The 13,178-nt window shown below is 45.0% G+C and overlaps 1 protein-coding gene and 1 pseudogene across 5 annotated transcripts in view; one reads left to right on the forward strand and one right to left on the reverse strand.

The window, feature by feature from the left end:
- The window catches only part of LOC106559764, a 47,402-nt pseudogene extending 41,208 nt beyond the window's left edge, over positions 1-6,194 (reverse strand).
- A 139-nt stretch (positions 6,195-6,333) lies between these two features.
- Positions 6,334-13,178, forward strand: part of ZDHHC17 (zinc finger DHHC-type palmitoyltransferase 17) — a 143,404-nt gene continuing 136,559 nt past the window's right edge. For 2 of the 5 annotated variants that reach the window (XR_005370377.1, XM_038558511.1), the window contains exon 1: positions 6,337-6,486. Coding sequence is in view for 4 of the 5 variants with exons in the window: in XM_038558511.1 (XP_038414439.1) it covers positions 6,394-6,486 (93 nt within the window). In the remaining variant the exon portion in view is untranslated. Of the gene's footprint in view, positions 6,487-13,178 lie in introns of all 5 variants that reach the window. The other 3 variants (XM_038558507.1, XM_038558510.1, XM_038558508.1) reach the window with 3 other exon arrangements.

A 13,178-nucleotide genomic window follows, 5' to 3' on the forward strand; every position in this document is an offset into this window, starting at 1 on the left:
GAAGAAATACTCTAACCTATTTCTTAATGCCACTGCCTCCCATCAGCCAAACCCAAGCGGCAGCCAGTTTGGCCAGATAGTACAGGACATGCAGTCCTCAGTGATCAATTTGCTAGAGCATAAGGCAGAAAAGAGCAAATCATGGATTTGCAGGGAGTGGGGTGCTGCTAGGGAGAAGGGTAAAGCAGATTAACCAGCATGCTCTAGTTCATGTTCTATTTTAAATTAAAAAAAAAAAAAAAAAACAAAACCAAAAACAAAAAACAAGAAACCCTATCAGAATCCCAACAAAGTTGGTAAAATGCATCTTTTCCCTACTATGAGAAATTATGTAGAATTTTATTCATATAAAGGCTCATATATGCTTTCTTTTTTCATTTATTATTCATTCATGTAACATAATTAGGAAATAACTGCTTTGAGAAAGCAGTATGTCAAGCATTATGTATAGGGTTGGTATTCTTGTCCTTATGGAGATTGTCATTTACAAATCACTCATAAAGGGTAATTTAATATCATGTAAATAATATAATAATATAATAAAAATGCCCAAATTTTCATTTATGTAAAAGGGAGCACTACTTCTAAAAAAATGGAGATTTTACATTTTAAATGTTCCTAGATTTGAGCAGCCTTTTTTGGATCTTATACCCATTTGAAAATCTGTTGAAAGCTATAGATTCTCTCTCCAGGAAAAAAAAAAAAAAACGTGCATATGCATAAAGGCTTTCATTGATCACTGTCCTAGTCTCAAGCTTATTCACTTGAGCCTTTCTTAGATACTCTTCCTATCTCCCCACTGGCAGGTGTTCATAGTATCTTTTTGGACTTAGAGGAACTCAGAAACACTGCAGAGCGTGGAGGGTCAAAAGACAAAAAGAGTAAAACTTAGTGGCCCTGCCTGACATGGCCATACCTTGTTATTCCCCAGTTGTAGTAAAATGATGGAGCCCTGGTGCTTAACAAGAAAAATTTGCTTCCATCTACAGAATAGGTGTTGCCAGGGCTCTGATCCGTGAGGCTCCTGGGCACTCAACATGCCTTCAAAGGGGAATCTTTTCTTCTAGGAGTACACTCCCTCCCTCCAACTCCCCATTTCCTGTCCGCAGGATACTTTCTTTGACAAGTTCAGATCCAGCACTCCATCCTCTTGCTACCTGCGCAATCCTTTCTCCTTGTTCCCCCTTCAATATATACATTGCTATTTCAAATCCTCATTATTTTTCAACACAAAGTTCCACTGTCTTTCACACTGATGGTCCTTAAAGGCTGATCCTAGGTTATCAGTACTGATTCTGTTCTCTTTAGAGATGTGACCACCTGCTCTTAAACATTCCCTAGAAAGGAAGAATTTGCATACCACACTTCCCCCTCCTCCACCAAAAATAATGACAGGGTCACCTGGGTGGGTTCCTAGGTTAAGAGTCTGACTTTTGATCTCAGCTCAGGTCTTGACCTCAGGGTTGTGAGTTCAAGCCCCATGTTTGGCTCTATGATGGACATGGGGCCTACTTAAAAAACAAAAACAAACAAACAAAACCCCCAAATTCAGTTATACATTCATTTTAAGTTAGTAAAACTTAAGAAACAAAACTTTCTATTAAATCAAGTTGGATGTTTTGATCTTCCTGCATTTTTTTTTTTAAGATTTTTATTTATTTATTCACGAGAGACACTGAAAGAGAGAGGCAGAGACTTAGGCAGAGGGAGAAGCAGGCTCCATACAGGGAGCCCAATGTGGGACTCGATCCCAGGACCCCAGGATCATGCCCCGAGGAGAAGGCAGATAGATGCTCAACCGCTGAGCCACCCAAGTGTCCTGATCTTCCTGTATTTTTGTAAGCATATAACTCTGCAAATGATTTCAAGGGTTTTGGGCTTTACATACTGTATTATCTATTGTATAATATATATCTTTTTAAAAAAGATTTTACTTATTAATTCATGAGAGACAGAGAGAGAGAGGCAGAAACACAGGCAGAGGGAGAAGCAGGCTCCATGCAGGGAGCCCAACATGGGACTCGATCCCGGGTCTCCGGGATCATGCCCTGGACCGAAGGCAGGTGCTAAACTGCTAAGCCACCTGGGCTACCCCATAATATAATATCTTATCCCAAAATCAGCAGCTCAGAAAAATAAACACTTAATACTTTACACAATTTTAGTGGTTGAGGAATCCAGGTGCAGTTTAGGGGGATGGTTCTGGGCCAGGGTCTCCCATGAGCTTGCAGTCAAGATGTCAGCTGGGGCTGCAATCATCTGAAGGCTTGACCTGGGCTAGACTATCTGCTACTGAGGTGGCTCAGTCACCTGCCTGCCACATCCAGGAGGCTGCTGGCTGTTGGCAGGAGGTTAGACTTCCTTGCCTTGTGGACCTCTCTCCATGGGGGCTGCATGAGAGTTTTCATGACATGGCAGCTGGATCCTCCAGAGTCGGTAATTCAAGAGAGAATATGAATCCACAATGCTTTTTATGAGCCAGCTTCAAAAGTCACACACAATTTTTCAGCAACATCTTATTGGTTATGCATATTAGCCATATTCAGTGTGGGAGGGCACTACCCAAAAGTGTAAATACTGGGAGAATTGTTGGCTTATCAGTTGACTATCACACATCTCAAATTCCATATATTTCCTTTAATTCTCCACTTTCTTTAATTCTCCAGCTTAATTTTATTTATATCAGTGATTCCTACAGAGTGCAAAAATATGGTTCTCATTTCACTTAAAATAAGATTATAGGGTACTGCTTGTGTGCTTGCTTTTCTGTATTAAAATGGCAATAGCTTGGGCAGCCCGGGTGGCTCAGTGGTTTAGTGTCGACCTTCGGCCCAGGGCGTGATCCTGGAGTCCCAGGATTGAGTCCCACGTTGGGCTCCCTGCATGGAGCCTGCTTCTCCCTCTGCCTGTGTCTCTGCCTCTCTGTGTGTGTCTCTCATGAATAAATTAATAAAATCTTGAAAAAAAAATGGCAATATCTTGCCCTATCCCAGTTTTGAGTAGGTGACATCTAATTTGGTTCTAGAGTCCACAATTCTAATGAGATACAAAATTTATGAAATGACTTCTAGGAAAATCTTGGATTTCCAATGGATCTCATTAGAATCCAAAGGGCTATAACTACTGAACAGCATTTAGCTAAGTCAAATAATCTGTATGGTATCTTAAAAATGATCTCTTTGTTGTGGTCACTAAATCTAGCATTTCACAGAAGAAGTGTTTAATAAAGTATTAAATGGACCAAGTAATAATTCACCCAAGATAATTACAACAGAACCAAGAACAGTAGATGGGGAAGAGTTAGGAGGCTTTCAGACATGGTTCCGCTACGATCTAGTTTGGTGACTTTAAGCAGGTTTCTTAAGTCCCCCAATTATCATTTTCCTATTTGTGAAATGTTGGAGTTTGACTAGAACTGGATGACCTCTAATAGTATCTTTAGCTCCAGTAGTCTCTGAAGTTACATATGAAGCCACTTCTATACAATAATTGCCCATTCCTCTCTGCTTTTAGATCCATTTCACAATTCTCCTCTGACAAGGTCCATGTTCTCTATTTTATTCTCTTTCAGCAACTATTCTGCATTCCTCCATAATTCTGTGCCATTCTTTTGCCAGTTTATCCATTGACATGTCTACTTTCTTGGCTGTCCTTCACAGTACCCTGAATATATCGTCTCAAATCTGCATGTAGATAAGGACTCTGTACTTACCAAGATGGACTTATTGTATCTACAGGGTTCATTTGGGTCCATATTGAACCTCACCCAAACCTCAACTTCAACATATTTTCCCTAAGAATGTCTGCTCTTACTCTTCCTTTCTTCCTTTCTTCCTTTCTTCCTTCCTTCCTTCCTTCCTTCCTTCCTTCCTTCCTTTCTTTCATTCAATAAGTATTGTTTTCAGTCATACAGCAGTGAGCAAGGCAGATATGGAGTCCAGTTGAGTTGCTTTAACTTTTCATTCACTTTTAGTGTTTTGTCCATGTTGTAGAATTCCCGGAAGTCACAAATAAAAGCATCTATGGCAGCCAGGCAATGATGATGAGTGATGTAGGCCTATGAGCCCAGTAGAGACCAAGCAAGGAAGCCCAGATCTCTCATGTTTTCCAGCTAAACTAGGAATCTAGATTTTATATATATATTTATTTTTTTTAAAAAAAGATTTTTATTTATTTATTCATGAGAGACACACACACACACAGAGAGAGAGAGAGAGAGAGAGAGAGGCAGAGACACAGGCAGAGGGAGAAGCAGGCTCCATGCAGGGATCCTGACATGGGACTTGATCCCAGGTCTCCACAATCACGCCCTGGGCTGAAGGCAGCGCTAAACCGCTGAGCCACCTGGACTACCCTAGAAATCTAGATTTTAAAGTGAAATCTCCTGATTTATTGAATTTTGGTATCTACTTCAAAAATATTTGGAAAACTACCATGTAGGCCAAATGAAACATTTTGGTGGCTGAATTTGACCACTGAGCCTTCCATTTAGGGACCCCTGTGAGCCTAGGCGTCCTGGGAAGGCTAAACATCCTCATTTTTTGTAAGCTCATACACCCCAATGTTCCTAACACATGGGCACCTGCAAAACATTCTTGCCTGCTATCTATGCCTTGTGTCTCCGTCACCCCCCAACAATTCAGTATCTTCTTTACCCCATCTCCCAACTGTTGCTTTTCTTTACTCCCATTGTCTCTTTCCAGTAAATGTATGACATAAGGGTAAGGAGGAGCAAGATGAAAATTGAATTGTTGAAGTGAAAATTCTACTTTAGGGCAGCCCGTGTGGCTCATCGGTTTCACACGGCCTCCAGCCTAGGGCGTGATCCCTGGGGTCCTGGGATTGAGTGCTGCCTCTGGCTCCCTGCAGGGAGCCTGCTTCTCCCTCTGCCTCTCTCTCTCTGTGTCTCTCATGGATAAATAAATAAAATCCTTTTTTTTTGTTTGTTTGTTTTAAAGAAAATTCTATGTTAAAATGCATCTAAAAGCAGTTTGGAGCTCCAAAGGGAGAGAACCCTAATTCTGTGTAGTTCTGCAGGCTGGGTGAAAGAGTCAAACCCAAATCCTTGGTTTGGGGTGGGACCAAAATGATGCAAATGAGCTCAGACTGAGAGGAGACCGAGAGCAGCGCTGCCGGGAGGACGGAGGCAGGTAAGCCAGCTGCAAAGTCAGCAGAGGACCTTGCTCTTCCCACCGGCCGTGCAGCAGCTGTGAAGAGCTGTGCCCGCCTCTCCCTCTTATGAATGATGCCTCGACCGTTAGCTATGCAGCATTTCCAGGAGCTAATATCTGCTATTTAGCTATCTTCATGCATTTCTGGGAGCACCCCGTGAAGGAACAGCAGACTCCTCTTGAGAGCATCCAATGCCCGGTCGCTCCCCGCTTTTCCGGGCCCGGCTTCCCAGGGAGCGTCGGATGCAGCGCTGCGCCCCGCCGTCTGCAGACCCTGCAGCTCCCCTTGGCGGGAGCCTCAGCCTGAGGGCAGGCCCCTGACCCTCGCCTCCCTGGGCCCTCCCTCCCGACCTTACCCGGCGGCTGCTCCTGGCTGATGCGCTTGCTCGGGAGGCAGGCTGCTGTCGGGATCTCTAACGCATCGTCCTGGCGGTCTCTGCTGCATCCTCCTCTGAGCAGCTTAGGGCTACAATTTTTAATAATAGCAAAAAAAAAAACAAACAATTTTTTTGGCGATCTCTGCTGCATCCTCCTCTGAGCAGCTTAGGGCTACAATTTTTAATAATAGCAAAAAAAATACAATTTTTAATAATAGCAAAATCAAAGAGGCATGTGTTGTAGGCCTGTTGTTTTAGCACATTTGTAGGAGCCACTCCCCCCCCCCCCCCCCGCCCCGATTCCTACAGCCCTAATATGCGCTTAAAGACGCCCTAGGTCCTTTTATCCGGTTCGAATTTCAGCGAATTCCGTTTTAACGACGTGGGTTCTCAGCCCCCGGGTTACATTAACATGCAGCAGGTGGGGGGGGGGGGCGTGGGCCTCGAGGGTGTACGTTTTTGATGTAATTACTGCTAATTGAAGACCAACGAGGTCCGGCCGGGCCGTCTCCCGGGCCCCAGGCCTCACCCGTTGCTCCGGGCGCCCCCGAGGGTGCATCGCGGGAGGCCGTCCCGGCGGGGGTGCAGGGCCGCACGGGCAACGACCAGCAGGCCTCCCAGGCCCCAGCCGCGCTGCTGCAGCCGCGGGGTCTCGGGGCCGCGCCGCGCACGCGCACAGCCTCCTCCCCCGCTCCCCCCGCCCCGCCCCGCGCGCACGCGCACAGGGACCCCCGCCCCCGAGGGAGGCGGGGGGGGCGCAGGGGGGTGCGCGGGGGCCGCGGCTCGCCCTCGCGCGTGCCCTCGCCGCGCCCGAGCCCCGCCGGGGGGAACCGCTTTCTCCCGGCATGCAGCGGGCGCAGGGATTTAACACCAAGATGGCGGACGGCCCGGACGAGTACGACGCCGAGGCGGGCTGCGTGCCCCTGCTGCACCCGGAGGTGAGGGGCCGCCCGGAGCCGCCCCAGCCCCGGGCCGCGGGCGCCGGTCCCCCCGGGACGCGCGGAGGGCTGCGGCGGGGCCCGGGGCCGTGCGGGGGCTGCGGGGCGCGGACAGGCGGGCAGGCCCGAGCGCGGCCGCGGCTGCGAGCGGATAACGGGGCGGCGGCGGCTGGGCGGCCCGGGGCGCGGGGCGCGGGGGGCAGCGCTGCTCGGCGCCGTGCGGGCCGCGGGGGCGCTTCCGGGGCGGGCGTCCGTGCTGGACGCGGCCGCGGGCACAGGTCGCAACTTTCGGGGGGAAGGCGGGCGCTCGCGGCGGGCGGGGCTGGGGGGGCTCCCGCTGCGGGCTCGGCCCCCGGGGTCTGGCGGCGGGCGGGGGGCACGGCTCGGGGTCCGCCGGCCTGGCTGCAGCTGCGGGCTCGGGGCCTCCGGGCAGCTCGGCCGCCGGGTCGCGGTCTGGAGGCGGGGGCAGGGGGCGGTGCACGGCCCCGGGCCCGCTGGCCAGGCTCCGGCTGCAGGCTCTGGGCCTCCGGTCGCGGTCTGGCGGCGGGGCGGGTCTGTGCGCTGGACGGGGGGGAGGGGGGGTGCACGGCCCCGGGCTCGGGACCTCCGGGGCAGCTCGTCCCCGGGTCGGGGTCTGGGGGCGGGGGGTGCACGGTCCCCGGCCCGCCGGCGTGGCTCTCGCTGCAGGCTTGGGGCCTCCGGTGCTGCTCGGCCGCCCGGGTCGGGGCGGGTCTGTGCGCTGGAGGGGGTTGGTGCACGACCCCGGGCCTTCTGGCCTGGCTGCCGCTGCAGGCTCGAGGCCTCCGGTGCAGCTCGGCCGCCCGGGTCGGGGTCGGGGTCGGGGCCGTGCATGGCCTGGCCTTGCTCCCGCTGCGGGCTCGGGGCCCTCGGGGCAGCTCGGAGGGAGCTCCGGGCTCCCGCGGTCTCTGCGGGATGAAGGCGGGACCACGGCCTCCAGGGTGCGGTGGCGGCGACGGACGTGCACGGCTGCCTGGCTCCCCCGGAGCGGGATGGTTCTGCTGACCTCGGGGTTGGGGCTTCCAGCCTGCGTCGCCCAGTGAAACGTGGACACACACACACACACACTCAGAGTGCCGCGTATTAACACCCAACCACCGTCTTATTCATCACTTTGATTTACTAGAAGCAGATGGGACAGTTCTTTAGGAAGATGCTTGAGCTGCTCTCAACCAGAAAGGGCTCCTCAGGATTTCTGAGAAACAGAGCTGTACAGTAAGTCTTTGCGACCAAGGTAGTGACATTTTTATTTATTTTTTGTTAAGGATTTTATTTATTTATTCATGAGAGACACACACAGAGGCAGAGACACAGGCAGAGGGAGAAGCAGGCTCCATGCAGGGAGCCCGACATGGGACTCAATCCCAGGTCTCCAGGATCACGCCCTGGGCCAAAGGCAGGCGCCAAACCGCCGAGCCGTCACCCAGGGATCCCCAGTAGTAACATCTTTGGAGCTGCCATAGGACATGCCCTTTCTTTTAGTTCACACTTAGGCCTTAAAAAATACACCAGGGCATAAAGTTCTCAGATGATGACTCGAAAATGTTGCCAAGGAATAGGTCTGTTCATGTCTTCTCAGTGAAAGTCTTAAATACTGAGATGTTGATTTTATGTATTCTGACATAGTGTTCTTTCAGTGAACCGTTGGTGTGTGGCGTGGTACATTGTTTGGCACTTTAGGAGTAATTGTAACTGATAACAGATCCCTAGCGCTGTTGCTGGTAGTAATGAAGTGGCCTGTAGGCTTGGAATGGAGAGCCCAGTCTTCGGGTTGCCACTTAAAAGAACGTTATGAGAACATCGGCTTCTCCTTCCGCACACTGCAAGTAGAAGTTGATATGAGATCTGCCATTCTTTTTCATCTGGCAAACACAAGGCCCAACTACTTTAGATGTTTTGAGTCTTAACGCTGTGGTTTCCAGTGTTGCATGCACACCTGGTGCAGACCTGGTAAAGTTCTGCTTCCTTGCACTATGTTCTTGGGCAGACTCCTCTGAGTTCTAGCTTCATCATTTGTATTTATGGTATGAAGTGACAATAACTAATAGGCTATTATGAGGATCGTGATAATGTATTCTTTTGTTGTTGTTGTTAAAACAAGCAGCTTTTGGTCTCAGAAAGAAACCTGTTCTCTGCCTTGGTGGGCAAATAAAATAATAAGACTTTTAACAACTGTAGGAGACTTGGGTTCCAGTTCTGTTATTTGTAGTAATTAATTAGCCAAAGGACTTGAGACAAGTACTTAATCTCTCTCTCTCTCTCTCTTTTTTTTTTTTTTTAAAGATTTGTTATTTGTTCATGAGAGACACAGGCAGAGGGAGAAGCAGGCTACCTGCAGGGAGCCCAGTGTGGGACTTCATCCCAGAAACTCCATCCCAGGACCCTGCGGTCACACCCTGGGCCCAAGGCAGATGCTCAATCACTGAGCCCCCCAAGCGTCCAGTACTTAATCTCTTAAAGCCTGAATTTGTTAATCAGAAATGCAGATGTGGCCTAGTTCACTTGGTTATAAGGGATCAGGCGAGACTGTATGTTGAGGATTAAGAACTGGCACATTGTAGGTGTTCACTTAGTGTTATTTCTTTTTCCTCTACCAGGAGGGAGATGTTACACGTGTGTTTTGGTTTTGGCAAATGGTTTAGAGACTTGTGTGGGTTTTAATTTATGGAATAGAATATTGTAGGAGCAAGTTTTATTTTACTTCAGATTTAACACTGTGTCACAAAAATAGTTTTTCACTTAATATTTGTTGAACAGATGAATTATTTGTAGGATAAAGAAATTAGCCATTCCTTAAATCTGCTCTTAGTATGCATACTGCTCACTATTAAAACCTTTCTCGGGATTATGTAATTAGCTGAACAGGGAAACCTTTTTTTAATTTTTTTTTTTTTATTTTAGAGGTATTTACTGTGAGAAAACTTACTTTTTAATTAATCAAACGATCCATTAATTTAGTGAGTCTTTTAAACATTTGTTTATTTTGTTTGGGTCAGGTACTGTGCTGGGCTCTTGGCACTTTGGGATTTTCGTGTTTAATTCAACGAGAAGCAGAATAGGATGTGGTTGAGAGCCACTGGTAACAAAATCTGGGTTCTGCACTTGCTGTTATTATGGTAAATTTACATTTGTAAAACTGGGTTGTTACTCCTTATAGTGCTTATTGTGAATATTAAGTAAAAAAATAATGTTTATAAATGTTTATCAATGTTTATAGAGTAGCCATCCCAGACCACAGCAGGTGGTCTGCCAACAACTCTGACCTTCTGAAAGCCCTAGCATGTAGTGAATACTGGTGCTATTACTTTGCTTTCTGATGAAATAGGTGATTATTCATTTTATTATAATGGAAGAAATTAGAGCTATTTGGAAAAAGTTGAACTGATTATCCTGGGATTAGGGTGCTAATCCTAGCTCTGTGACTTTAGGCTGTTGGACATTTAACTACTCTTAGTTTCTTTGCTTTTAAGATAGAGAGGCTAGGGGCGCCTGAGTGGCTGAGGTCATTAAGCGTCGGACTCTTGATCTCAGCTCAGGTCATGATCTCAGAGTTGTGAGTTTGAGCCCTGCGTTGGGCTCTGTACTGGGTGTGGAGCCTACTTAAAACAACAACAACAACAACAACAAAAACAGAACATAAAGAGGCTAGACTAGATCTTTTAAGATTTTTTTAAACTCTACTGTTGTAATTGTATGTTGTGATTTTTCAGAATCAGTAGGTTTGAGCATCTATCTTCTACATGCATAGCACTGTCCTAAGTTATATGGATGAAAATAAAATAAGTAAGATATCTTCTGCTTTCCAGAAGTTAATGATCTAATTTGGAATGTATACACATGTGAAACACTTAACAGAAACCAAATAAATGCTGAATTGATTAGCCTATAAGCAGTGTCAGATTTCTGTCACCTAGAATGGTTAGAAGAATGACTTCAACAGAGAGAGAGACCATATGTTGGTCTACAATCCCGTGGACTTGGTATCACCGCTCTTATGTTTCATCCGCTGGTGTATCCTCAGTAAGCCGTCCTAGCTCTTTCATAGAATGAGGCCACAATACCTCCTTTTGCCAGAGTATTATTATAGGGGCTCTGTGTTTCAGCAAGATCTGACTCAGCTTTGAACTGGATTGCCTAGATTATCTAGGGCTTTCATCTCTTGTTTGCTTCCTTTTTTTCTCAATTTCAAAACTTCTGTTACTCCTTTTCTTTAGTTTCTCTGTTTTTTTTTTTTTTTTTTTTTTTTAAATGACAACATTTTTTTTTGCTTCAAATTAATATCTATCTGGGATGCCTGGGTGGCTCAGTGGTTGAGCATCTGCCTTTGGCTCAGGACGTGTTCCTAGAGTTCCGGGATCGAGTCCCGCCTCGGGCTCCTGAATGGAGCCTGCTTATGTCCCTGCCTCTCTCAGTGTCTCTCATGAATAAATGAATAAAATCTTTTAAAAAAATTAATATGTATCTCATTTTTCCCTTTGTTTAAAATGTTAAGCCAAAGTATTACTACATATCTCTTGCCTTCCGATTTTCTAAAATTTCTTTTTTGAAGTTTTTCTTTAGTGAAAATGATTTTGCCTTTTTCCATTGGTATTTTTTGACCTATTACATAGAGATAGACATATGTACACATAACTAAAACATTTGCTTTCAGAAAGTAGATAGAAAATTCCTTTGAAAATTGTTTTTCTTCTTTTGATAGGTTATGGACATATTCCTTATCCCTTTAAAGCGTATCTTTCTGGCAGGCTTTAGAATCTGATGCCTTTTTTTAGGGAGAAAGCTATATGTCATGTTGTTGTAATTTAGATTTAAAAATACTGTAACCACTGAATCAATAGATACAAAATGAAAATGCAACTAATTGTTGACCTCATGGATTGTGGCAAAGCCAAAGTTGAAAACTACTGACCTATACCCCAAAAAATTGTATTTGGTTGTGAGATACCATTTTAAGTTTTGACTTCTTTGTTTTATTTTGCTTGTTTTTATTTAGAGAGTCATCCCAAAAGTATTTATTAAGAATGGATAGTGGAGTGGATAGATACAAGAAGATACAGATTAAAAGTATGAGTAAGGGGGATCCCTGGGTGGCTCAGTGGTTTAGCGCCTGCCTTTGGCCTAGGGCGCGATCCTGGAGTCCCGGGATCGAGTTCCGCGTCAGGCTCCTGGCATGGAGCCTGCTTCTCCCTCCTCCTGTGTCTCTGCCTCTCTCTATGTCTATCATAAATAGTAAATAAAAGAATATTAAAAAAAAGTATGAGTAGTAGTGTTTGGCTGCTTAAGCTTAAATCCTTAGTGTTGCCACTTACTAGCTATGTGACCCTAGGCAAGTTATTGAACTGTGTCCTATTTTTCCAGACTAAAATGGGAATACAATAGCACCCCTGTCTCATGAAGTTGTTGTCAAGGTTAAGACAACATATATAAAATTCTGAGTCTGGTGCTTTGTAACACAATACACGTTAATACTAATGTTGTGGTATGAATTTAGTAATTCTCAAGCAGTAGTAGTAAACATATATTAGATATGGAGGCAACTAAGCAGCTAAGATAAATGAAACTGGGGATTGAGGAGAGGATGGGCAGAGGAGTCTGTCATAAGCTTTTTAAATACTATTACATTTTCTTAAAAATGTGTGCCTTGATATGAGGAGCATTTATTGAACATCTAAATTACAATGCTGATGCTCTGATAGGCCACAAAGTAATGGGGAATATAAAATAAGGCATTGCAGAATAACAAAAGATTAACTGTAGGCCTTCAGATCCCTCACAATAGACAAAAGTGTGTTAAAATTTTGTTAAGAATTAAAAACCCATGGCAAAACCCATTTTCCTCCAGAGGGTATCCTAAGGTTATGTTAGGGTAGTTAGGATTAGTAAAGGCATCTTGATACAGTGTGCTTTTTAATAGAACCTCTTAAAACCACATAATCCCCAAACCATTTCAATATCAGGATTATGTGAAATGCTCTTTCTCAGCATCATCTAACTGTAGTTAGATTTCTACACTTTCTACAGTTAGATGATCATCTAACTGTAGTATGATTTTGTAAATAGATTCTATTACAGATAGGTATTTTAAAAATAAAATATCAAATACTTTAAACTTTGGAGTTTGAAAAATTGATTCAAGGCAATATTTAAAAAATATGCAAATAAAATTCTCATTCAGTATGATTTTCCAGTGGTAGGATAATTTTCTATTGAAAAAATCTTTAAAATAGAGCTACATAGGCAGCTAATTTAAAAGTAATGTGAAACTTCAGTTTTCTGTAAAGGAGATATCACAAAGAACTTAATTTCATGAGTTATAAAGGTATATTTTTTGCTTTTTTAATCGTTGGTGAAAATTTGTCATATGATTATTGCATTTTCTAGGGTTAGTAGATAAAATATGAATCTTTCTTTGATAAACCACAATATTACAATGCCCTGAGCTAGTCTTTCAGATTGTCAATGATTATTATTGAAGAGATGGAGATGAAGGGCCTAAATGTACCTGGAGTATGGTGGGTTTGGTTTCTCTCTCTTTCTCTCTTTTTTTTTTTTTTGCATATATGTTAAATAGCTTATATTTTTAAAAATCAGTTCTTTAATACTAGGAAAAGTCAAGTAAAAAATAGTAACTACTGATTGAGATGTTACTGTACCCTTGTCAATTTTTTTTTAAA

The sequence above is a fragment of the Canis lupus genome, chromosome 15 (genome assembly GCF_011100685.1).
Source record: "Canis lupus familiaris isolate Mischka breed German Shepherd chromosome 15, alternate assembly UU_Cfam_GSD_1.0, whole genome shotgun sequence".
Lineage (NCBI taxonomy): Eukaryota > Metazoa > Chordata > Mammalia > Carnivora > Canidae > Canis > Canis lupus.